At 45.3% G+C, this 25,845-nt stretch overlaps 1 protein-coding gene across 1 annotated transcript; it reads left to right on the forward strand.

Moving 5' to 3' along the window:
* Window positions 1–7: 7 nt before the first annotated feature.
* ZNF839 (zinc finger protein 839) lies at window positions 8–20,256 on the forward strand. Its single transcript, XM_073578009.1, has 8 exons — window positions 8–749; window positions 1,585–2,292; window positions 2,446–2,658; window positions 7,865–7,957; window positions 8,045–8,185; window positions 10,069–10,176; window positions 10,253–10,379; window positions 19,539–20,256. The coding sequence occupies exons 1-8, from the start codon at window positions 129–131 to the stop codon at window positions 20,150–20,152; spliced, it is 2,625 nt and encodes an 874-aa protein (XP_073434110.1). The 5' UTR covers window positions 8–128; the 3' UTR covers window positions 20,153–20,256.
* Window positions 20,257–25,845: the final 5,589 nt, after the last annotated feature.

Here is a 25,845-nt window from a genome sequence, read left to right on the forward strand (position 1 = left end):
AAAAAAAAAAACTAAAAAGAAAACCCCGTGACTTCTTCCTGCTCATTTGGAGATGCGTCCTGGACACGGACACTGATAGAAAAACGAAGGGAGAAATTTTACATAACGGCGACAAAAACGCCAAGAAAATGGCGGCGTTGGGTTGCCCCGGAAACATGGCGGAGGTGGTGACCGCCGCGGTGCAGGAGTACGTGCAGGTGATGGTAGAGGAGGACGGAGACCCCGGACAGGTGGTGGTCGTACATGAGGGAGGCGGAGGGGACGCACTGAGCCCGGAAATCCTGCAGAGCATGTCCCATAGTGACACCGTCTTCTACGTTCAACCGGACGGAAGCCTGGTGCCCGGGGGAAGGCTGCTAAAAGGGGGCCGTGTGGTGGAGGCAGCCCACCCTGAAGTCAGACTGGAGGCTGGAGGTCGTGTCATGGAAACCGCAGTCATGGAGGCTGCAGTCGTGGAAACCGCAGTCATGGAGGCTGCACACTCAGGGATGGTTCTGATCAGAGCCCCCGGGGTGGGAAATGGCGATGAGGAGGATATGGCCATGGAAAGGGCATTAAACCTCACTATGGGGGCTACAGACAGAGGCCACGAGGTCGCCACAACACCCGTGGGGGCCCCAAACATTGGGACACATCAAAGCCTCATGCCAGCAATCGGGGGGCCCACTGCGGTCCCTCAGCCGCAGACAGTAGCCCACCCTTTGGCCTTACCAGAGGGGCCCCTCACCTCCAGGATCACGGAAACTAAGGTAACTCGTATGGGCAAAACGCAACTTAAATTCCTGTTTATTTTGCAAAACTAATGCAATTTTTTAAAAAAAAGAAATACTTAGATTTTGACCCAAACCCGACATAGAGATCTGCAGCAAATCCTCTTTGAATGCGTCTCCTCAGCGGGAAAATGTGTTGATCGCGCACACCGAGCTTATGTGGGTGAAACGCGTCACCGCATCAATCACAAAGAAAACAGAACCCCCAAAATGCTGGTCCCCGTTTCAGGCTACAGAAAAGTGTGATTTCCCCAGAAGACCTCAGAGCCTGAACGGACCTGATTCATCATTGGCATTTATTATTAATAGGTTTTTCTTCCTGTAAATGCCTTTTTCTTCGTTCTTTGCGCCATTTTCTTCTTTAACATGTTATACAGGGTTTCGTGACTTGGCGCAAATTGACAGATTCTTTTTTTTTTGCAACTTCAGAGTAAAAAGTCGTATGTAAAGCGAAAGCTAAAAAATATACATTACATTAGCTCCCAAAAAGTCGCAAGCGACGAGGTAGCAAACTTCTGCATAACCAAAACTGCGGATATGTCGCCAAACATAAAAAAACCCGTAAAGTTAATGCAAATAAAATCACATTTACAACCGTAAAAAAGAAGGAAATGCAATGATAAATCATCCCCTTGTTGCTTCTCGCAGCTGAGTGTTTGTTACAGCTGTATCTAGTCTTGCTAATCCCCTCTTGGAACTCTGGACCGGACGGAAAGATGTTTAGCTGTAGGATTGGCCAGGCAGATTGTAACGAAACCTCAGCATTGGGAAGCATTAGCGTTATGTGTGAATAATACTTTTATTTTCCTTCCAGCTAAATCCCATCCACATGCAAGTACCCGGTCTCCAGGCGAAGAAGAGTGCGGATCCGGTGGTGCTTAACCTCAGTGGCGTCCATGTGAAAAATCCCGGTCTCCTCGGCGCTCAGATTGTGCAGATCAAGTCTCTGAGCGATTCGGGGAAGCCATTGGTGGTCAATGCATCCACTCTGGAGTCTCCAATCCAAATCCTCGTTCGATCAGCTCAACTGTCCGCTGCAAAACCAAGGACCCCCGACCTTAATAGGAACGCCGGGGAATCCTTAGTCGTCCATTCACATAATGGCGCTCACACGTTGACCGACCACGCACAAAATAAAGGCCATAAACGCAAAAAGGCCATAAAGATAAAGACCCGCTCCGGCCGTATATCTCGCCCCCCCAAACACAAAGCCAAGGACTATAAGTTCCTTAAAGTGGGTGACATGATTCAAGACAGCGTCTCAGATTCAGAAGACTATTCGGAGCTGAGCACGGACGAAGAGGAGAAGGGCGTGAAGGAGAAGGCACTGTGCGACCAGCTGCCGAATAACGCATTGTTCCAGTGTCAGACGTGTGAAAAGTCTTATATGGGTAAAGGAGGGTTGTCCCGACACTACAGGCTTTACCCCAGTCACGGGCAAATGGAGCCGTCGTTAGTTTCCGATGCCAAGAAAAACGGAGACTCTGGTGTAGGAGGGAATTCTCTGCCTGGTGAACAAAAGGTGAGGATTCTCACCAGTCAGAGACTGGCACTGTGCAGACAAAATGAGGCTGCTCGTCAGAGAGCAGGGGGCGTGCGGCCCCTTTGGGGTTGGACCATAGTTTATTAATGCCCTGGAATCCTTCGGTCTTAAATAATGTGATTTGTATTTCAGAAACCAATACCAAGATCTACGAAGAGGCTGTTGGAGGACCCCCTGAACCCCGATCATTCCAGACTGCTAACTTTAGATAACAATGGTCTTGAGTTGGCTTCAGTATCCACCACTTGCCAGAGACGACGGCAAATAATGGTCAGGAGATTCGGACGCCCCCGGAAAGCATTGGTCTATGCCTCCTCTGGGCAGAACGCACGGCAAGCAAAAGAAGTCAGTACAATATGTATATCCATCATATGAATTATAATTGAGCACGAGGAACCTGAGAACTGGGCTCCATACAGGCTAATAATTTACATCCTGTATTATACTCCAGAGCTGCACTCACTATTCTGCTGGTGCAGTCACTGTGTACATACGTTACTGATCCTGAGTTACATCCTGTATTGTACTCCAGAGCTGCACTCACTATTCTGCTGATGCAGTCACTGTGTACATACATTACATTTACTGATCCTGAGTTACATCCTGTATTATACTCCAGAGCTGCACTCACTATTCTGCTGGTGCAGTCACTGTGTACATACATTACATTACTGATCCTGAGTTACATCCTGTATTATACTCCAGAGCTGCACTCACTATTCTGCTGGTGCAGTCACTGTGTACATACATTACATTACTGATCCTGAGTTACATCCTGTATTATACTCCAGAGCTGCACTCACTATTCTGCTGGTGCAGTCACTGTGTACATACATTACTGATCCTGAGGTACATCCTGTATTATACCCCAGAGCTGCACTCACTATTCTGCTGGTGCAGTCACTGTGTATATACATTACATTACTGATCCTGAGTTACATCCTGTATTATACTCCAGAGCTGCACTCACTATTTTGCTGGTGCAGTCACTTTGTACATACATTACATTACTGATCCTGAGTTACATCCTGTATTATACTCCAGAGCTGCGCTCACTATTCTGCTGGTGCAGTCACTGTGTACATACATTACTGATCCTGAGTTACATCCTGTATTATACTCCAGAGCTACTCTCACTATTCTGCTTGTGCAGTCACTGTGTACATACATTACATTACTGATCCTGAGTTACAAGCAAAAGAAGTCAATACAATATGTATATCCATCATATGAATCATAATTGAGCACGAGGAACCTGAGAACTGGGCTCCATACAGGCTAATAATTTACATCCTGTATTATACTCCAGAGCTGCACTCACTATTCTGCTGGTGCAGTCACTTTGTACATACATTACATTACTGATCCTGAGTTACATCCTGTATTATACTCCAGAGCAGCACTCACTATTCTGCTGGTGCAGTCACTGTTTACATACATTACATTACTGATCCTGAGTTACATCCTGTATTATACCCCAGAGCTGCACTCACTATTCTGCTGGTGCAGTCACTGTGTACATACATTACATTACTGATCCTGAGTTACATCCTGTATTATACTCCAGAGCTGCACTCACTATTCTGCTGGTGCAGTCACTGTTTACATACATTACATTACTGATCCTGAGTTACATCCTGTATTATGCCCCAGAGCTGCACTCACTATTCTGCTGGTGCAGTCACTGTGTACATTACATTACTGATCCTGAGTTACATCCTGTATTATACCCCAGAGCTGCACTCACTATTCTGCTGGTGCAGTCACTGTGTACATACATTACATTACTGATCCTGAGTTACATCCTGTATTATACCCCAGAGCTGCACTCACTATTCTGCTGGTGCAGTCACTGTTTACATAATTACATTACTGATCCTGAGTTACATCCTGTATTATACCCCAGAGCTGCACTCACTATTCTGCTGGTGCAGTCACTGTGTACATACATTACATTACTGATCCTGAGTTACATCCTGTATTATGCCCCAGAGCTGCACTCACTATTCTGCTGGTACAGTCACTGTGTACATTACATTACTGATCCTGAGTTACATCCTGTATTATGCCCCAGAGCTGCACTCACTATTCTGCTGGTGCAGTCACTGTGTACATTATATTACTGATCCTGAGTTACATCCTGTATTATACTCCAGAGCTTCACTGTCTATTCTGCTGATGCAGTCACTGTGTGCATACATTACATTACTGATCCTGAGTTACATCCTGTATTATACTCCAGAGCTGCACTCACTATTCTGCTGGTGCAGTCACTGTGTACATACTTTACATTACTGATCCTGAGTTACATCCTGTATTATACCCCAGAGCTGCACTCACTATTCTGCTGGTGCAGTCACTGTGTACATTACATTACTGATCCTGAGTTGCATCCTGTATTATACTCCAGAGCTTCACTGTCTATTCTGCTGGTGCAGTCACTGTGTACATACATTACATTACTGATCCTGAGTTACATCCTGTATTATACCCCAGAGCTGCACTCACTATTCTGCTGGTGCAGTCACTGTGTACATTACATTACTGATCCTGAGTTGCATCCTGTATTATACTCCAGAGCTGCACTCACTATTCTGCTGGTGCAGTCACTGTGTACATACATTACATTACTGATCTGAAGTTACGTCCTGTATTATACTCCAGAGCTGCACTCACTATTCTGCTGGTTCAGTCACTGTGTACATACATTACATTACTGATCCTGAGTTACATCCTGTATTATACTCCAGAGCTGCACTCACTATTCTGCTGGTGCAGTCACTGTGTACATACATTACATTACTGATCCTGAGTTACATCCTGTACTATACTCCAGAGCTGCACTCACTATTCTGCTGGTTCAGTCACTGTGTACATACATTACATTACTGATCCTGAGTTACATCCTGTATTATACCCCAGAGCTACTCTCACTATTCTGCTTGTGCAGTCACTGTGTACATACATTACATTACTGATCCTGAGTTACAAGCAAAAGAAGTCAATACAATATGTATATCCATCATATGAATCATAATTGAGCACGAGGAACCTGAGAACTGGGCTCCATACAGGCTAATAATTTACATCCTGTATTATACTCCAGAGCTGCACGCACTATTCTACTGGTGCAGTCACTTTGTACATACATTACATTACATTACTGATCCTGAGTTACATCCTGTATTATACTCCAGAGCTGCACTCACTATTCTGCTGGTTCAGTCACTGTGTACATACATTACTGATCCTGAGTTACATCCTGTATTATACTCCAGAGCTGCACTCACTATTCTGCTGGTGCAGTCACTGTGTACATACATTACATTACTGATCCTGAGTTACATCCTGTATTATACCCCAGAGCTGCACTCACTATTCTGCTGGTGCAGTCACTGTGTACATACATTACATTACTGATCCTGAGTTACATCCTGTATTATACCCCAGAGCTGCACTCACTATTCTGCTGGTGCAGTCACTGTGTACATACATTACATTACTGATCCTGAGTTACATCCTGTATTATACTCCAGAGCAGCACTCACTATTCTGCTGGTGCAGTCACTGTTTACATACATTACATTACTGATCCTGAGTTACATCCTGTATTATGCCCCAGAGCTGCACTCACTATTCTGCTGGTGCAGTCACTGTGTACATTACATTACTGATCCTGAGTTACATCCTGTATTATACCCCAGAGCTGCACTCACTATTCTGCTGGTGCAGTCACTGTGTACATACATTACATTACTGATCCTGGGTTACCTCCTGTATTATACCCCAGAGCTGCACTCACTATTCTGCTGGTGCAGTCACTGTGTACATTACATTACTGATCCTGAGTTACATCCTGTATTATACCCCAGAGCTGCACTCACTATTCTGCTGGTGCAGTCACTGTGTACATACATTACATTACTGATCCTGGGTTACCTCCTGTATTATACCCCAGAGCTGCACTCACTATTCTGCTGGTGCAGTCACTGTGTACATACATTACATTACTGATCCTGAGTTACATCCTGTATTATACCCCAGAGCTGCACTCACTATTCTGCTGGTGCAGTCACTGTTTACATAATTACATTACTGATCCTGAGTTACATCCTGTATTATACCCCAGAGCTGCACTCACTATTCTGCTGGTGCAGTCACTGTGTACATACATTACATTACTGATCCTGAGTTACATCCTGTATTATGCCCCAGAGCTGCACTCACTATTCTGCTGGTACAGTCACTGTGTACATTACATTACTGATCCTGAGTTACATCCTGTATTATGCCCCAGAGCTGCACTCACTATTCTGCTGGTGCAGTCACTGTGTACATTACATTACTGATCCTGAGTTACATCCTGTATTATGCCCCAGAGCTGCACTCACTATTCTGCTGGTGCAGTCACTGTGTACATTACATTACTGATCCTGAGTTACATCCTGTATTATACCCCAGAGCTGCACTCACTATTCTGCTGGTGCAGTCACTGTGTACATACATTACATTACTGATCCTGAGTTACATCCTGTATTATACCCCAGAGCTGCACTCACTATTCTGCTGGTGCAGTCACTGTGTACATTACATTACTGATCCTGAGTTACATCCTGTATTATACCCCAGAGCTGCACTCACTATTCTGCTGGTGCAGTCACTGTGTACATACATTACATTACTGATCCTGGGTTACCTCCTGTATTATACCCCAGAGCTGCACTCACTATTCTGCTGGTGCAGTCACTGTGTACATACATTACATTACTGATCCTGAGTTACATCCTGTATTATACCCCAGAGCTGCACTCACTATTCTGCTGGTGCAGTCACTGTTTACATAATTACATTACTGATCCTGAGTTACATCCTGTATTATACTCCAGAGCTTCACTGTCTATTCTGCTGGTGCAGTCACTGTGTACATACATTACATTACTGATCCTGAGTTACATCCTGTATTATACTCCAGAGCTGCACTCACTATTCTGCTGGTGCAGTCACTGTGTACATACATTACTGATCCTGAGTTACATCCTGTATTATACTCCAGAGCTGCACTCACTATTCTGCTGGTGCAGTCACTGTGTACATACATTACATTACTGATCTGAAGTTACATCCTGTATTATACTCCAGAGCTGCACTCACTATTCTGCTGGTGCAGTCACTGTGTACATACATTACATTACTGATCCTGAGTTACATCCTGTATTATACCCCAGAGCTGCACTCACTATTCTGCTGGTGCAGTCACTGTGTACATACATTACATTACTGATCTGAAGTTACATCCTGTATTATACTCCAGAGCTGCACTCACTATTCTGCTGGTGCAGTCACTGTGTACATACATTACATTACTGATCCTGAGTTACATCCTGTATTATACTCCAGAGCTGCACTCACTATTCTGCTGGTGCAGTCACTGTGTACATACATTACATTACTGATCCTGAGTTACATCCTGTATTATACTCCAGAGCTGCACTCACTATTCTGCTGGTGCACTCACTGTACATTATATACTCTTTCTCTCCATCTTCTGCAGCTCATTCAGCAATGTGATGATGCAGACATAAGAGAACACGTTGCACCGTGTCTTTCTGAGCGTCTTTCAGTCTGTGACTACTCTCTTGTGAAGGTCGGTGCACTGATGCTTTATTTTTTTTTTTTCTTTTTGCCTTTATCTTCCGTCACTGTTCATCCTTTTTGCTTCTTTTGTTCAAAGGTCAAACATGAACATCCAGATGAGCCTTTGTTTCCCCACCTATATAAAGAACTGGAGAAATTGCACTCCATGGTCCGAATGTTGGCTGCAGAGTATTTCAGTAATGGGGCGGGAAAGGCTCTTGAAGTTACTGATAGTAAGGTGAGTTAAATGGGTGGTCCCCCCTCCTTTTTATACGGTGGGACGAGTCTCTATCAAGACATATGTGACACATCCTGTAGATTTGCCGTAAGTGTAAGACATGGGAGCCCTACGTTTCCATGCAGTTTGACATGCCAACGTAGGGAGGCTTATGTGCTGTGCAATGCTCTTCTGGGAAATTAACTCCTTAACCCTCGGAATTTTTATCAGTTTTGCGTTACGTTTCTTAGTTCCCCTCCTTCCCAGAGCCATAACTTTTTTATATTTTTCCGTCAATATGGCCATGTGAGGGCTTGTTTTTTGCAGGACGAGTTGTACTTTGGAACAGCACCATTGATTTTACCATGTCGTGTACTAGAAAATGGGAAAAAAATTCTAAGTGCAGTGAAATTGCAAAAAAGAAGTGCAATCCCACACTTGTTTTTTGTTTTGGCTTTTTTGCTAGGTTCAGTAAATGCTAAAACTGACCTGCCATTATGATTCTCCAGGTCACTACGAGTTCATAGACACCAAACATGTCTAGGCTCTTTGTGGTGAAAAAAATTGCAACATTTTCCGAGACCCATAGTGTCTCCACTTTTCTTGAACACTGGTTGGGTGAGGGCTTACTTTTTGCGCGCCGAGCTGACTGTTTTAATGATACCATTTTGGTGCAGATACGATCTTTTGGTCGACCGTTACTGCATTTTAATGCAATGTCGCGGCAAGTAAAAAAGCATAATTCTGGCGTTTTGAATTGTTTTTAGCAGTACGCTGTTTAGCGATCAGGTTAATCCTTTTTTTTTTATACTTATCAGGCGATTCTGATTAGGGCAATATGTGTATGTTTGTTTTTTGTTTTTGTTTTTTTCTTTGAATGGGGCAAAAGGGGATGATTTGAAGTTATTTTATATTTTCAAAAACATTTTTTTTTTGTGGTTACTTTTGGCTTGCTTCAATAGCCTCCATGTGAGACTAGAAGCTGCCACAATCCGATAAGCTCTGCTACAGAGAGGCGATGGTCAGATCACCTCTATATAGCAGAGTTACTCACTTGCTATGAGCACCTACCACCAGGTGGTGCTCACAGCATTCTGGCACTGACAACCATAGAGGTCTCCAGGAGACCTCTGGCTGTCATGCCAACGAACCGGTCACCCGCGATCACGTGACGCGGGTCACCGGGGGGCGGATTTCTGGCGCGATTGCCAGAAGTTCTTGTTAAATGCTGCTGTCAGCGTTTGACAGCGTCCTTTAACGGATTAATAGTTGCGGGTGGATCATGATTTCACCCCCCGGCTATTGCGGGGCACGTGTCAGCTGTTCAAAACAGCTGAAATGTCCCAGAAAAGATGTGTGTTCACCGCCGGAGCCCACAACAAAGGAAGGGAGTCCGACATTGGCGTAAATGTACACCCAATATCAGAAAGGGATTAAATAAAGTTCCTCGTCAAAGGAAGAGGACTAGAACTCTATAGCGCCACCTGTTGGAATCAGCGAAATTACAAGTCACCATTGACCCGTTAAAGAGCCCTGCAATATGACCTAGGATAAAAGCCCAATCAGATCTTAATTTGCAGATAGTGTTTTGAAGTATTTCCACTGCAATTTGCATATTTAATTTCCCAGAGAAACCTTGCACGGCGAATAAGCCTCCTTACATTGGTACACCAGGGCCTGTATGTCACTCTCCAGACGGAGAAACGTTACCCCTTCAACCTCAGTCCAGAACCTCTCCCCTAGCCAAATCAGATCGCTACCCCCGAAACACCGTGTCTGCAAATTGAGATTTTAATCCCAAGTCTTATTGCATTGAATCTTAGGGTCTCTGCTTCCAACAGGTGGCGCTATAGAGTGCTAATGAAGGGATAACGCTTCTCTGCATGTGATGTTTTATGTCCTAGGTGGCAGCATCATTGGACGTTGCTGCAGAACAGATCGTAGACATTTCTCTTCTCCCAGAAGGAAAATCAGAAAAACAGAGAATACAGTCAGAAGGCGAGAATAATGAGGTAAGAGGTCTCTGCCCAAATAATCACCTGGTTATAATAGTCACCAGCCAGTAATATGTATTGTGCTCTGTGTTAGTGTTCAACAGAAGAGATGATACGGCCATCCAAAAGATCAAAAGTGGATGAAACAGAAAGTGAGCAGCCAACCCCAGAAATGTCCACAGAAAACACGGTGTACAGCCACAAAGAAGAGCACACACCAGGTAAGTTAGTGATTACCGTATTTTGTGAACCATTAGAGGCATCCTAAATTTTGGGGTAAATTTTTTTTTTTTTTTTTTTTTTTTTTCCTAAATCAAATGTAGGTGCGTCTTATAGTCCAATTTTACTGTAGCTTATCAGGGTGGTCGGTTGCGATGGAGCGGGGTCACAGGAGACGGGTCATTGCTGCAGGAAGCTGACCTCGGGCTGGAAGGAGAGGGTGTCCCGACACTACTCGCCATGGACTGTCAGAAAATGTTTGGAGCAAAGATTTCAGTCTGCACATGCGCTGCCTCCTGCAGCCATTTTTCCGAAGCCTATTGCAGGGGAATCAACGGAAAAGTGTGGGGACTCTATTCAACGCCGACTTTTTCTGACAGCCCGGGACCCGCAGCCTTGCATCGCGCCACTCCTGCCGCTGTCAGCAGCGATCCTGCCTCCTGTTGCTCAGCTCCACCGCAGCCCACTCCCCTGGCACCACACCACCTCTCGAAAGCTACATTCAGATTATAAGATTCACCCACATTTTCCTCTCAAATTGTTTGCTGAAAAAGTACGTCTTATAATCCAAAAAATGCGGTACAGTGCCTTGCAAAAGTATTTGGCTCCCTGGAACCTTTCAGTCTTTACCCACATATCATGCTTCAAACATAAAGATACCAAATATAAATTTTTGGTGAAGACTCAACAAGTGGAACACAGTTGTGAAGTTGAACGAAATTTATTGGATGTTTTTGTTGAAATTCAAAAACTGAAAAGTGGGGCGTGCAATATTATTTGGCCCCTTTACTTTCAGTGCAGCAAACTCACTCCAGAAGTTCTTTGTGGATCTCTGAATGATCCAATGTTGCCCTAAATGACTAATGATGATAAATATAATCCACCTGTGTGTAATCAAGTCTCCGTATAAGTGCACCTGCTCTGTGATAGTCTCAGGGTTCTGTTTGAAGCACAGAGAGCATCATGAAGACCAAGGAACACAACAGGCAGATCCGTGATACTGTTGTGGAGAAGTTTAAAGCCGGATTTGGATACAAAATGATTTCCAAAACTTTAACCTCTTTCTGACATCCGACGTACTATCCCGTCCACGGTACCCGGGCCCGTATGACCGTGGACGGAATAGTACGTCGGGCCCTTTAATGCGATCACCGCGACTAAAGTCGCAGTGATCGCATTAAAATTCCGGCGCCATCTCACCTTACAGAAGATGGCGTCGGCCTCCCGGGCTGCGATCCCGCCCCCCGGCATCCAAAGCGCTGTGATTGGCTGTTCATTTCTGAACAGCCAATCGCAGCATTTCTCATTGTTTCAGCCAATCCGCTTGGCTGAAACAATGATGTCCTAGGCTAGGATCGGAGTACCGATGTACTCGATCCTAGAGCCGGTACCTGGCAACGCCAGGCACCGGCAAAAAGCCCCCGGATTGGCGCGATCGCCGATCTAATCGATAGCGCCAATCACAGCGCACAGCGGCACTGTACCGCCACTGTACCCTGCCAGTACCGGTCCGGATCGGTGGCATATTAGCACCGATCTTAGGCTGGAGCCTGGTGCAGGCCCAGCAGGGCCTGCAGGAGCTGGCTGACGCGATCGATTAGATCGGCGATCGCGCCAACCACAGGGCACAGCTGCGGTCACGTGACCTCTCTGTGCCCTGCTGGTGACCTGGGCATGACCTGCCTAGGAATCGGAGCTGTGAGCTCCGATCCTAGGCAGTTGCCATGGTCACCAGGCAGATCAGGGATTGGTGGATCGATGTAATCATTCGATCCCACCAATGACAGGTCACAGCAGCAATGTGACCGCTCTGTGACCTGCCCCTGACCTGCCTCTGACCTGTCTGCAGGGGTACTCACTCTAGCTGAGGATTCCTGCAGAGAGGTCGGATGCAGCAAGAGCTCCTGTGCTGGGTATTGTGGTGCCACAACTTGTAGCATCATAAAAGAAAGAAAAAACCGCCAACCGTAAGTGTCCCTGATCCCCTGCCCAATCTATCTTCACCCCCCATCTATCTCCTTCCCCCTCTTTTTACCCCTTTTTTACCCCCCTCCACCCCCCTTCTTTTTTTTCACCCCCCTTTGTGCCACCTAACTACAACCCTAACTGATCCCTGCCCAATCTCTCCCCTCCACCCCACTTTTGCGCCACCTCCGTACACACATCCCGCAGCCGCAAAACTTCGATACACGTCACTTATCCAAGCTTGTGCCTGCCGTTTTTCATTTTTTTCACCCCCCCCCTTTGTGCCACCTAACTACAACCCTAACTGTTGATGCCTGCCCAATCTCTCTTCATCCACCCCAATCCCCCCTTTTTTGTACCCCCCTCCAACCACCTTTGCGCAGCCGCCGAGCGTTGATTGGTGACGCAGTACATCGAGCAACACTTGTGCTCCCTTTTTTTTCTCAGCCCCCGTAGCGCCAACTCCGCACACACATCCCCAGCTGGCAAACTTTGATAAGTGACACAGTTCACTTATCAGAGTTTGTGCCTGCCGTTTTCCTTTTTTTTATCACCCCCCCCCCCTTTGCGCCACCCCATGCGCAAATCCAGCAGCCTAATTTTAATAAGTGACACTCATCAGCTAGGGCCTGCTATTTTAGACTTTTTTTCCACAGCTTTTTCTTTACAGAAAGTTTACACCAATCACTCCCCCCCCCCTCACATAGACATACAGTTTTCAATAAAGTGTACACCCAAGCACCATATTTACACAAAAATGTACAATGGAGGAGGCATATGGTATACTTGCCTCCGACACTGATAGCGAGGATGGCGATCCCACTTTTCTTTATTTTTCGGATTCTTCATCCTCTTCCTCTTCCCCCTCCTCATCTTCCTCCTCGGGTCCTGCGGAACCGCAACGCAGACGCTCCAGGACAGAAGATGAGGCAGCGCCCACCTTGCCCGCAGCTGACCCAGTGCTCCCCGTATGGACCTCGCCCCCCCGAAAATTACCAGCCACTGATTCCTGATTTTGTGACAGAATCAGGAATCAAGTTTAACACCACCGGCCTCACAGAAATTGACTTTTTCAAAGTTTTTTTCTCTGAGGATTTTGTTAACCTCATGGTGGAGCAAACTAATTTGTACGCTCGTCAATTTTTGGAGCAAAACCCGCGTTCATCATTTTCAAACTGGTCTCCTATAGACGCAGTTGAAATGACGCAGTTTTGGGGATACTGAAGAAGCCGGAAATTCGGCAATATTGGAGTGTTGATATTTTATACAACACTCCAGTGTTCCGAATGGTCATGGCCCGGACGCGTTTTGAGGCCATCCACAAGTTTCTGCATTATACTGATAATGCACAGTGTCCCGCACGAGATGACCCCAACTTTGACCATCTTTTCAAAGTTCGGCCGGTCATCGAACACTTCAACAAAAAGTTTGCTGAAGTGTACGTGCCCCAAAGGGACATCTGCGTGGATGAGTCCTTGGTTCACTTCAAGGGAAGGCTGCGATTCCGTCAATACCTGCCCAGTAAGAGGGCCAGGTACGGAATCAATCTCTATAACCTGTGTGAGAGTACCTCAGGGTACATCCACAAGTTTAGAGTTTACGAAGGGAAGGACACCCGGATTGAACCCCGAGTGTCCTCCTTTCCAGGGAGTGAGTGGGAAAATTGTGTGGGATTTGGTGCACCCACTGCTGGATAAAGGTTATCACCTTTACACTGATAACTTTTATACCAGCATCCCACTCTACAAATCCCTCTCTGAGCGACGTACCGCAGCCTGCGGTATAGTCCATAAAAATCAGAGAGGCCTCCCGAAGACGTTACTTGGGCAGATGCTCCGAAAAGGTGAGAGCAGAGCCCAATGTAGCGACCACCTGCTGATGGTCAAGTACAAGGACAAGAGAGATGTCCATCTCTTGACCACCATACACGGTGATGGCAGTACCCACTGCACTGTACGGGGTACCTCTACACAGGTCCGCAAACCGACATGTGTAGTGGGGTACAACAAAAACATGGGGGGCGTTGATCTCTCCGATCAACTCCTCCAACCGTCAATGCATTGAGGAAGGCCAAGGTGTGGTATAAAAAGCTGGCCATGCACATCGTCCAAATGGCAATGCTCAACGCATTCCTATTGTCACAATGTGCATGCCCCAGCCATACGTCCTTCCTTCAGTTCCAGCAGGTAGTGGTTAAGGCCCTCATGTTTGCCGCTCAGGAAGGAGCGGGCCCCAGTACTTCTGGAACTGAAGGTGCTCGTATTGTACCAGGTCAGCATTTTCCGGGGGTGGTCCCGCCAACCCCAAGAAAAGGTAAGCCACAAAAAAGGTGTCGAGTGTGTTACAAAAAAGGAATACGCAAGGACACCACTTATCAATGCGACACCTGCCCCGAAAAACCTGGCCTGTGTATGAAGGATTGCTTCAAATTGTACCACACCTCCATGCACTATTAATTTACATTAGATTAGTTGGGGGCACATCTAGATTTGTTCTTTGGGGTCTAGTATCCAAAATGATGTCACATGTGGGTTTTTTTCCTGTTTAGGCACATCAGGGACTCTGCAAATGGAACATGACGCCAGCAGACCATCAAAGTCTGCATTCCAAAACAACACTACTTCCCTTTCGAGCCCCGACGTGTGCCTAAACAGTTTTTTCCCACATGTGGGGTACCAGAGTACCCAGGACAAATTGGACGACTTTTGGGGTCCAATTTCTCCTGTTACTCTTGGGAAAATTAAAAATTGGGGACTAAATGATCATTTATGTGGGAACAAAACAGGATTTTATATTTTCACGCCCGGGCATTATAATCTTTAATGAAACACTTGGGGGTTCAAAGTGCTCACCACAAATCTAGATAAGTTCCTTAGGGGGTCTAGTTTCCAAAATGGGGCCACTTATGGGGGGTTTCTACTGTTTAGGAACATCAAGGGCTCTGCAAATGGAACATGATGCCCGCAGACCATTCCATCTAAGTCTGCTTTCCAAAACGTCATTACTTACCTTTCGACCCCTGACGTGTGCCCAAACAGTAGTTTTCTCCCACATGTGGGGTATCAGCGTACTCAGGACAAATTGGACAACGACTTTTGGGGTCCAATTTCTTCTGTTGCTCTTGAGAAAATGTAAAAATTGGGGACTAAATGATCATTTATGTGGGAACAAAACAGGATTTTATATTTTCACGCTCGGGCATTATAATCTTTAGTGAAACACTTGGGGGTTCAAAGTGCTCACCACACATCTAGATAAGTTCCTTAGGGGGTCTAGTTTCCAAAATGGGGTCACTTGTGGGGGTTTCCACTGTTTAGGCACATCAGACGCTCGTCAAACGTGACATGGCGTCCGATCTCAATTCCAGCCAATTTTAGGTTGAAAAAGTCAAACGGGGCTCCTTCCCTTCTGAGCCCTGCCATGTGCCCAAACAGTGGTTCCCCCCCACATATTTGGTATCAGCGTACTCAGGACAAATTGGATAACAACTTTTGGGGTCCAATTTCTCCTGTTACCCTTGGGAAAATAAAAAAAATTGTTGCTAAAATATCATTTTTGTGACTAAAAAGTTAAATGTTCATTTTTTCCTTCCACGTTTCTTCTGCTCCTGTGAAGCACCTAAAGGGTTAATAAACTTCTTGAATGTGGTTTTGAGTAGCTTCAGGGGTGCAGTTTTTAGAATGGTGTCACTTTTGGGTATTTTCTGCCATATAGACTCCTCAAGGTGACTTCAAATGTGAGGTGGTCCCTAAAAAAAAATGGTTTTGTAAGTTTTGTTGTAAAAATGAGAAATCGCTGGTCAACTTTTAACCCTTAACTTCCTAACAAAAAAAAATGTTGTTTCCTAAATTGTGCTGATGTAAAGTAGACATGTGGGAAATGTTATTTAGTAACTATTTTGTGTCACATATTTCTCTGTTTTAAGGGCATAAAAATTCAAAGTTTGAAAATTGCAAAATTTTTCAAAATTTTCGCCATATTTCTGTTTTTTCATAAATAAACGCAAGTCATAGCGAAAAAATTTTACCACCAAAGTGAAGTACGATATGTCACGAGAAAACATTATCAGAATCGCCTAGATCCGTTGAAGCGTTCCAGAGTTATAACCTCATAAAGGGACAGTGGTCAGAATTGTAAAAATTGGCCTGGTCATGAACGTGCAAACCACCCTTGGAGGGGGGGGGGGGGACTAAAGGGATTAAACATCCCAAGGAGCACTGTGCAAGCGATCATATTGAAATGGAAGGAGTATCCAACCACTGCAAATCTACCAAGATCCGGCCATCCCTCTAAACTTTCATCTCAAACAAGAAGACTGATCAGAGATGCAGCCAAGAGGCCCATGATCACTCTGGATGAACTGCAGAGATCTACAGCTGAGGTGGGACAGTCTGTCCATAGAACAACAATCAGTCGTACACTGCACAAATCTGGCCTTTATGGAAGCACTATGGAAGAAGCCATTTCTCAAAGATATAAAAAGTGTCGTTTAAAGTTTGCAACAAGCCAATTGGGAGATAAATTAGCAAAAACAAAAGCGAACATTCAGCCCAACCCTGAGATGTAATTCCAAACAGAAGAAGGAGCACGGCTTCCTCACTGCTGCACAGCGTCCAAGGCAATAGGAAAGATAGAAGTGGATCCAGCTCACTCACAGGGCTTATTTAAAAATTAGAACATTTTTATTGGTTGATCCTTAAAAAATTCAAAATGACAAAACAGACATCTCAGATGGCACAGCAATGACAGGGGGTGATGTGTAATGAGACCATACACGTTTTGCGCAACACGGCTGTTCAAGAGCCGTGTTGCTCGAAACGCGTATGGTCTCATTACACATCACCCCCTGTCATTGCTGTGCCATCTGAGATGTCTGTTTTGTCATTTTGAATTTTTTAAGGATCATCCAATAAATATTTTCTAATTTTTAAATAAGCCCTGTGAGTGAGCCGGATCCACTTCTGTCTTTCCAACTAGGAGACACACCAAACATGTGGAAAAGGTGCTCTGGTCAGATGAAACTAAAATCGAACTTTTTGGCAACAATGCCAAACGATGTTTGGCGTAAAGGCAACACAGCTCATCACCCTGAACACACCATCCCCACTGTCAAACATGGTGGTGGCAGCATCATGGTTTGGGCCTGCTCTTCTTCAGCAGGGATAGGGAAGATGGTTAAAATTGATGGGAAGATGGATGGAGCCAAATACAGGACCATTCTTGAAGAAAACCTGTTGGAGTCTGCAAAAGATCTGAGGTTGGGATGGAGGAGAGATTTGTCTTCCAACAAGACAATGATCCCAACCATAAAGCAAAATCTACAATGGAATGGTTCACAAATAAACATTTCCAGGTGTTAGAATGGCCAAGTCAAAGTCCAGACCTGAATCCAATCGAGAATCTGTGGAAAGAGCTGAAAACTGATGTTCGCAAACTATCTCCATCAAACTTCACTGAGCTCGAGCCAAGGAAGAATGGGCAAGAATTTCAGTCTCTCGATGTACAAAACTGATAGACATACCCCAAGCGACTTGCAGCTGTAATCGCAGCAAAAGGTGGCGTAACAAAGTATTAAGTTAAAGGGGCTGAATAATATTGCATGCCCCACTTTTCAGTTTTTGCATTTCCACAAAAATTTAAAATAACCTTTAAATTTCGTTCAGCTTCACAATTGTGTTCCACTTGTTGTTGAATCTTCACCAAAAATTTACATTTGGTATCTTTATGTTTGAAGCATGATATGTGGGAAAACGGTGAAAAGTTCCTGGGAGCCAAATACTTTCGCAATGCACTGTATATTCTTGTACATATGAGCAGTATGGTAGTAGTAATATTCTTGTACATAGAGGGCAGTATTGTAGTAGTTATATTCTTGAACATGGGGGAGTATTATAGTAGTCCTATTCCTGTACGTGAGAGCAATATTATAGTAGTTATATCTGTTTGTACATAGGAGCCACATTATAGTAGTTACATTCTTGTACATAGAAGTACTATAGTATTTATATTCTTGTACATAGGATCAGTGTTACAGTAGTTATATTCTTGTACATAGGGGCATTATTATAGTAGTTATATTTTTGTACATAGAAGCAATATTATAGTAGTTATATTCTTGGACATAGCAGCAGTATTATAGTAGCTATATTCTTGTACATAGAAGCGGTATTATAGTAGTTATATTCTTGTACATAGGAGCAGTATTATAGTAGTTATATTCTTGTACATAGGAGCAGTATTATAGTAGTTATATTCTTGTACATAGGAGCAGTATTATAGTAGTTACATTCTTGTACAGAGGGGCAGTATTATAGTATATTCTTGTACACAGGGGCAGTATTATTCTAGTTATATTCCTGTACATGAGTATTATAGTAGTTATATTATTGTACATAGGGGCAGTATTATAGTAGTTATATTCTTGTACATGGGGGCAGTATTGTAGTAGTTATATTCTTGTACATGGGGGCAGTATAGTAGTTATATTCTTGTACATAGGGGCAGTATTATAGTAGTTATATTCTTGTACATAGGAGCAGTATTATAGTAGTTACAGTCTTGTGCATAGGTGCAGTATTATAGTAGTTATATTCTTGTACACAGGGGCAGTATTATTGTAGTTATATTCCTGTACATAGGAGCAGTATTATAGTAGTTATATTATTGTACATAGGGGACACTATTATTGTAGTTATATTCTTGTACACAGGGGCAGTATTATTCTAGTTATATTCCTGTACATGACTATTATAGTAGTTATCTTATTGTACATAGGGGCAGTATTATAGTAGTTATATTCTTGTACATAGGTGCAGTATTATAATAGTTATATTCTTGTACATAGGTGCAGTATTATTGTAGTTATATTCCTGTACATAGGAGCAGTATTATAGTAGTTATATTATTGTACATAGGGGACAATGTTATAGTAGTTATATTCTTGTACATAGGAGCAGTATTATAGTAGTTATATTCTTGTACATAGAGGCAGTATTATAGTAGTTATATACTTGTACATAGGGGACAGTATTATAGTAGTTATATTCTTGTACATAGGGGGCAGTATTATAGTAGTTATATTATTGTACATAGGGAGCAGTATTATACTAAGTATAATATGTACATATTGGCAGTATTACAGTAGTTATAGTTTCTATAACTGAACTTTGTGTAACCTGTTTTCTTATATTGTGCAGATCTCATGGCTGATGAGTTACTTTGTGGAAACGACACAAGTTCTGATGTTGCAATAAATTGTACCGTACAAGTCTGTGAAACATCACTCACAAATGTAATAGAGGAAAAAGCTAAAGAGCTGCCCGTGATCAACGATCCAGAGTCTTTTCCATGTGACATAGAACAGGAAGTGATGGCGGCCGCTCCACCTCTACTCGGTGGAGAATCGGGTGACTCCGTGCAGATTTCCACGGATTGTTCAGCGGAAAGTCCAGGTGATAAATGTCGCAGTCACATTATGCAGGAGGACACACGGCCCGATGAGGTTTTACCAGGAAGCCTTGTCCCTCCGCTCCCATGTTCTCCGGCTGATTTTGCCCTCCCTTCTGTTGCTCCTCCACCAACCTTTACCGAAAAGACATGCAGCGAAAGCTTCCAAAGTGTAGACACCTTAATCCCCCCAGACATCATTGCCAGTGACTCAGGCTCACAAGTCTTTGGCTTCCACTATGGACAGGACTTGGTGTTTGTTCACGAATCAGAAGGAGCTGCAGTGGGCGAGGCGGGTGTAATATATGAGCCCCCAGCTCACCCGCAGCAGGACATGGTGGCGGCCCTTATGGAAATTAAGTGAATCTGATTTTTGAGGTGTGGAGTTTTGTAATAAATTTAGGTCATTTCCTATGTATATTCTCAGATCGAATCTTTATCTGATTTATAAATCCTTTATGAGTTTTATTTTTTCTCTAAGGAGTCGTTTTCTGAACAGAAAATTTGCACTATTGAACTATGACTGCATCAGCCGACCCTTGTTTTTTTTTTTCCATTGCTCGCCATTTCCGAGGTCTCTGCTTGTCAGTGAAGGCAAACCTTAATATTCACATGGATCTAATGTCTTAAGGTACTGTCACACTTAGCGATGCACCAGCGATCCCGACCAGCGATATGACGCGGTCAGGATCGCTGGTGCATCGCTAAGTGGTCGCTAGTGAGCTGCCACACAGGCAGATCTCACCAGCGACATAGCAGAGGACGGGGGTCGCTACTTACCTGTCACACTAGGCGATCCTGACGTCCTCCCGCCCGCGTCCACGCTCGTCTCTACACAGGAAACCCAGCAGGAAGCTGACGACGAGAAATGGTCCAGGACGTTCTCGCGCGATCAGCAATAACCAGCGGGAGAGCGGGTCGTAGGTATCACACATAGCGATATTGCTAGCAATATCGCTATAATGTCACAAAACCAGTGACGTTATAGCGATATTGCTAGCGATATCGCTTAGTGTGACAGGCCCTTAAGTTCAGTGATTGCAACCATGGAATCCAATCCGAATGGTACGATGCAAGCAGAAGACAGCAGCAGCAGAAATATTAAAGGGGTTGTCTACTTCCCTTTTTTTTTTTTTTTTTCTGTATTTGGAACTACAAAATGTTTTACTAAAAATGTTGCATCATTCTGGCTTTTAACAGGCTCTTTATTGTGATCCTTTTTGCAAGAAGTCGTCGTTCGAGATGTCTGGTGGAGACTCTGCTAGAGAACGTAAAGGCATTCCTGTGTATGGGAGCATGGGGTGAGATTGGGGCCAGATAAATACTGGGGTGGGGGAAGCCTTCAACTTTCCAAACCATGATGTTGCTGATGGATTCCTGGTTCATTCTCTAACTCACAGTCGACTATGCAGCAAAGAGAAGGCATACTGTGCCAAACTTCTAATGAAACCCAATGGCAAGCTATAAAGATTTGTATAAGAGTAAATAAGATAAAAGTTCATCAAGGGTGATAATCCCTTTAAGGGATCATTCAGAGTAATTTATTTTCCATCCATATGTGCAATGCACAAAAGTAATATCTCCATTTGGACCATTGGGGGAAAAAAATGCAGCGTGCATTATTTTTGTTCATAAAACAGACTGGAGTAGCGCATGCAAGAAAAGGCAAGCGCCATTTTACATCCACGACCACGAGAGAAGGGGGAGCGTCCTTGTCGGAGAAGATGGTGATCATCAGAGCAGTAAACGATGGGGTTGTAGTCACATTAGACAATCACGTTTCTCCCCTTTCTGTGGCTTCCCAAGTTAGGAACTGTCACTATGAATATTGGAGGTTGCCACGTTTTGTTAAGGACGCCGTCTCGCATTTTATACGCCGCCAGCCGTCATTTATTTGGTGTAGACCAAGGTAAATGAGGTTAAGATGTTTATTAAGATCCTGCTCTGTGTCTGGTGTTATAAACTATGTCAAAGGGGTTGTCCAGCATTACTGCCACCCGTCTACAGGTTGGGTCTGGAAGTACAGCTCAAGTCATAGAGCTGAAATTCCTCATACAACCTGCGGACAAGGAGGCGCTGTTCTATTAGGAAGTTTCTTTTCTTTTAATCCTGGATGATGGCAATCAGATTGTAATTGCAATGTTCCTACAAGGTCTGCGTAACACTTTTCTAAATTATTTATGAATTTAGAAAAAATTGGAGTCCGGCTCAACAGGACTGGATTTTCCTTTTCTTTTTCAAAAGAAATTGTGACTAATAGTCATGAGTAAGACTGCTTAGTGCAGTCAAAACACGTTGAGTGGGTCATGTCGACCATGTACATTTTTCATTTGTATGCACTATAATTTTTTGAAAAAGGAAAATCCAGTCCTGTTTAATTTTTTCTATTGTCCTTGATGTGAGGCTGGTGTCTGAGCACCAGGTTGATGTGCATAGAGCAACTGGGTGAGCTGGAATTAATATTTCATTTATGAATTTACTTTTAATTTGCCAACGTTACTTTTATTTTCGTTCTTTGTTAGCCACTCTGGAGTCGCAGCAAGATCTGCATTCTGAAGTCTTCCTTTGCCCAGTTGGCTCTGCAATGTGCCATTAACTGTGGAAATAATCAGCTGATTTGCAAAGAAAAAAAGCTGGTTCCTGATTATTGACCGTGGTAAACGAGGCAGCATCCGCTGACTGGTTGCATGTTTTCAGGGACCTACAAATAACCAGTGTCCGCAGCACATTCAGGGGATGATATTCCAACGGCGTGGGGTAGGAACCACATTAGTGAGCCGATGTTCCCATACAGTGTGTGTAAGTAGCAGTAGATCCGACTCTGGTTAAAGGACTTAGGGATATTTTCACGTTCATAGATGGAGACTGACAAATAGTTCTTCTATATACAAGCCCTTTTGTAATTTACTGCTGTTTTTGAGCTATAACTGCTATTCTTTTAATTACAACTTGTTACCAAGGAAACAGACCACTGTAAGTGTGTAAGCACTGCTGCGATTAGGAGCTAACAGCCCATTTCGGTGATCCAGGCCGGCTTCACAACCGGACATAGAAGAGCAATAGAATAGGGGTTTCTAAGCGCCGGGCCTCTTCTGCGTTGGTCAGTTTTCAAAGCCACATGCTGTAAACAAGTGTTAATTTCGCATGCTCTTCGGTTACATAGTTCAGCAAAAGGTTTGGCTATGACCCAAGTTTTTTTATTCTATTTGTGCAGCCAGTCCCCCTAGTATATGACTGTTCTTGGTGAGAATTAACCCCCGCAGCGCTGCAGGTGTGTTTCTACTTCTTCTATTGACCTTCATAGGGGGCGAGAGAAGGGACTAGATACAAAAGTAGCAACTGGGACAATAACCTTGTATAGTCTACTTCCATTGCTTTTATATTTGTAATGTTGAGCATTACTCTGTCGCCTCATTGGGGGACACAGAACCATGGGTGTTATGCTGCTGTCCACTAGGAGGCGACACTATGCATAATCTGAAAAAGATTAACTATGGCTTCTCCTCTGCAGTATACACCCCTGGACGGCGTCAGCCTTCTCCAGTTTTTGCTTAGTGTCGCAAGGAGGCACACCTATAGTATTTTTTCTTTTTTCACTCCGATTTTTTCCGGATGACAGATGAAGAAAAGCGGGTCTCCTGTGAGACTCCCGGCATGGCTCCTTCGTCGGCCCCCTATTATGGGGTGCCCGGTTGAAGTAGAGATGGCTATTCCCCATGTCGCTCCTTCCCCAGTCCTGCGGGTGCTGGCTCGAAGTTGAGACCCCCCCTCCTTCCCCAATTCCTTTTGGTCTTGGGTTGAGGCCGAGGTGAGGAAGAAGCCCCCTGATGGTGACAGCAGCACCCTCCCTCATCCCCCTCTGGGGGTATTAGGTTGAGACGCCTCAGGTAGGGCCTGTACTTCGGTAATCTGCAGCTCACTGTATCCAGGGACCCCAGCCCAGCTGCGGACTCCTGTCGGGGCCGGGGGGGGGGGAAGTGCGGGCAGGCATTGCACATACAGAGACAGGGCTCCCTGCGCCCATCACTGCGGCAGCACCAGCTCCACAGGGCCCCGCTTCCGATTGTGGCCCCACTGCTAGCTTGCCTTCCAATCAGGGGGGTCTAGTTATGATCCGACCCCCTCCCAGACTACCGCGCAGGCCTGGAGCCCTTTCTGGGCATCGATATCTAAGTTAGGCCACCGCCTCCTCTCCGCCCCCCCGGCCGACAAATATGACACTCTACAGTGTCATAGAAGGGGCGGATTGAGGCAGAAAGGGCGCGTTTTTACACATCTGCGCTCTTTCTCAGCTCTCCGCCCCCTTCTCCCTCCTCATCCTCTCGGCGGCCATTTCTGACGCAGGCATCACAAAGCACCACGCCAGCCAGTCTCCGGGGGGGCACAGGACTGTGGATCTTCGGCGCTGGACCTAGGGGCACACTGGTGGGGTAAGATCACAGCTTGGAGTTTTTTTTTGCTCGGCTGTGAATCCAGATTCCCTGTAAGGCTCTCCCATAAGTTTCCCCTGCATATCCACCCCTGTAGGGCTCTCCCATAGCCTGTCCGTCCGCGCTCTGTGCACTATGTCGGGCTCAAGGTACAAGAGAACCAGGCAGGACTGCTTTTATGCATTCTGCACAGCCTGCAAAACCACTCTCCCCAGTGGCAGCACGTACCCCCACTGTCGGGACTGTATCCAGAATACTGGGTCAGAACCCCAAGAGGCTCCTACCAATGCTTCAGCGGATGCTACAACGCCGGAATGGGCTACCCAGATGTCGCAGTCTATGACGCAGTCCATAGATAACCTAACCTCCACATTACTCCAGGCTCTGCAGGGTCATGTCTCGGCTATGAGCATTACCCAGCAAAGGGACAGCTCCACTCAGGGACAGGCCGTTTCTGGCTCTCCCAGACGTAAGCGGACCCACATGTCGTGTTCCTCTGCGTCATCCCATAGCACACGGTCTTCCCCCTCTAGGGAGAGACACTGGTAGGGAACGGTCTAGGTGACCTGGAACTACAGAGACAGACAACGCACATCTCCACAGCGACCACCGACTAGAGGAGACCTCCGCCCCAGCTCACCCACCAGGGAACGCTTCAGCGATACGCAGGATTCGGAAGGCATCTGTGACTCCGACTCAGACAACGAAACGGAGAGGTCTCTGGTCCCTTGTCCCCCTAGCAATACAGCGCTAGTTGAGGACATAATCTTTTCCATCCATCGGGTGCTGGACATTTTTGATCCAACCCCAGAACATAAGATTTGTTTTGAAGGTGTTCTGAAACTACCTAAGGTCTTCTCTAACCACCCGGAATTTCAGGCGATCTTTACCAAGCAGTTTTCGCAGCCTGAGAAGATATTCACCAATCGTAAATATTTGGAGGCTAGGTACCCCTTCCCACAAAAGGACACCAAACAGTGGACCCCCCAGTCTCTAGGCTAGCAGCACAGACCCTCCTCTCACTGCCAGATAGCTCAACCCTCAGGGACGCAGCAGACCGGCAGGTAGAATGCATGGCTCGTTCAGTTTTCGAAGCGGCAGGGGCCTCCCTGGCCCCGCGTTCGCTTCAGTTTGGGCGGCCAAGGCCATTCTGTCTTGGGCCAAAAAATTGCAAGCTGGCCTCCAGGCGTCAAATCCTGAGCTGTCGGACCAAGCGGTTCAAATAGCAGTGGTAGCAGATTACATGCTTCATGGAGCCCTGGATTCTGCAAGAGGTGTAGTGGGGACAGCAGCAAACGCCATAACAATTCGGCGTATCCTCTGGCTGTGGGAATGGAAAGCGGATGCGGCCTCAAAGAAGTCCCTCACGCATCTCCCGTACCTCAGTGGATGGCTTTTCGGTTAAAAGTTGGACACAATGATATCCAACGCCACTGGGGGTAAGAGTACCTCTCTCCCTCAACTAAAACCTAAGTACACGTTTAAACGGCGTAACCAAACTCTATTCCGATCCTTTCGGAATTCTTCGGGCTGGTCCGTCTCGCGCCCAGCACAAAATCGTAACCGCTCTCCACGCAGGGACAACCCACAGGCGCGGAGAGGACCTGGCAGTCGAAAGCAGGCCAGG

Source organism: Dendrobates tinctorius, unplaced genomic scaffold, assembly GCF_039654945.1.
Source record: "Dendrobates tinctorius isolate UK_male_01 unplaced genomic scaffold, ASM3965494v1 ptg000058l, whole genome shotgun sequence".
Taxonomy (NCBI): Eukaryota; Metazoa; Chordata; class Amphibia; order Anura; family Dendrobatidae; genus Dendrobates; species Dendrobates tinctorius.

Excerpts from the sequence above, each read along its gene's own strand:
- ZNF839 (XM_073578009.1), top strand. The coding sequence starts at position 129 with ATGGCGGCGTTGGGTTGCCCCGGAAACATGGCGGAGGTGGTGACCGCC. Across the intron at positions 2,659-7,864 it reads ACGCACGGCAAGCAAAAGAA|CTCATTCAGCAATGTGATGA; the intron begins GTCAGTACAATA and ends CATCTTCTGCAG. Across the intron at positions 8,186-10,068 it reads TTGAAGTTACTGATAGTAAG|GTGGCAGCATCATTGGACGT; the intron begins GTGAGTTAAATG and ends TTTATGTCCTAG.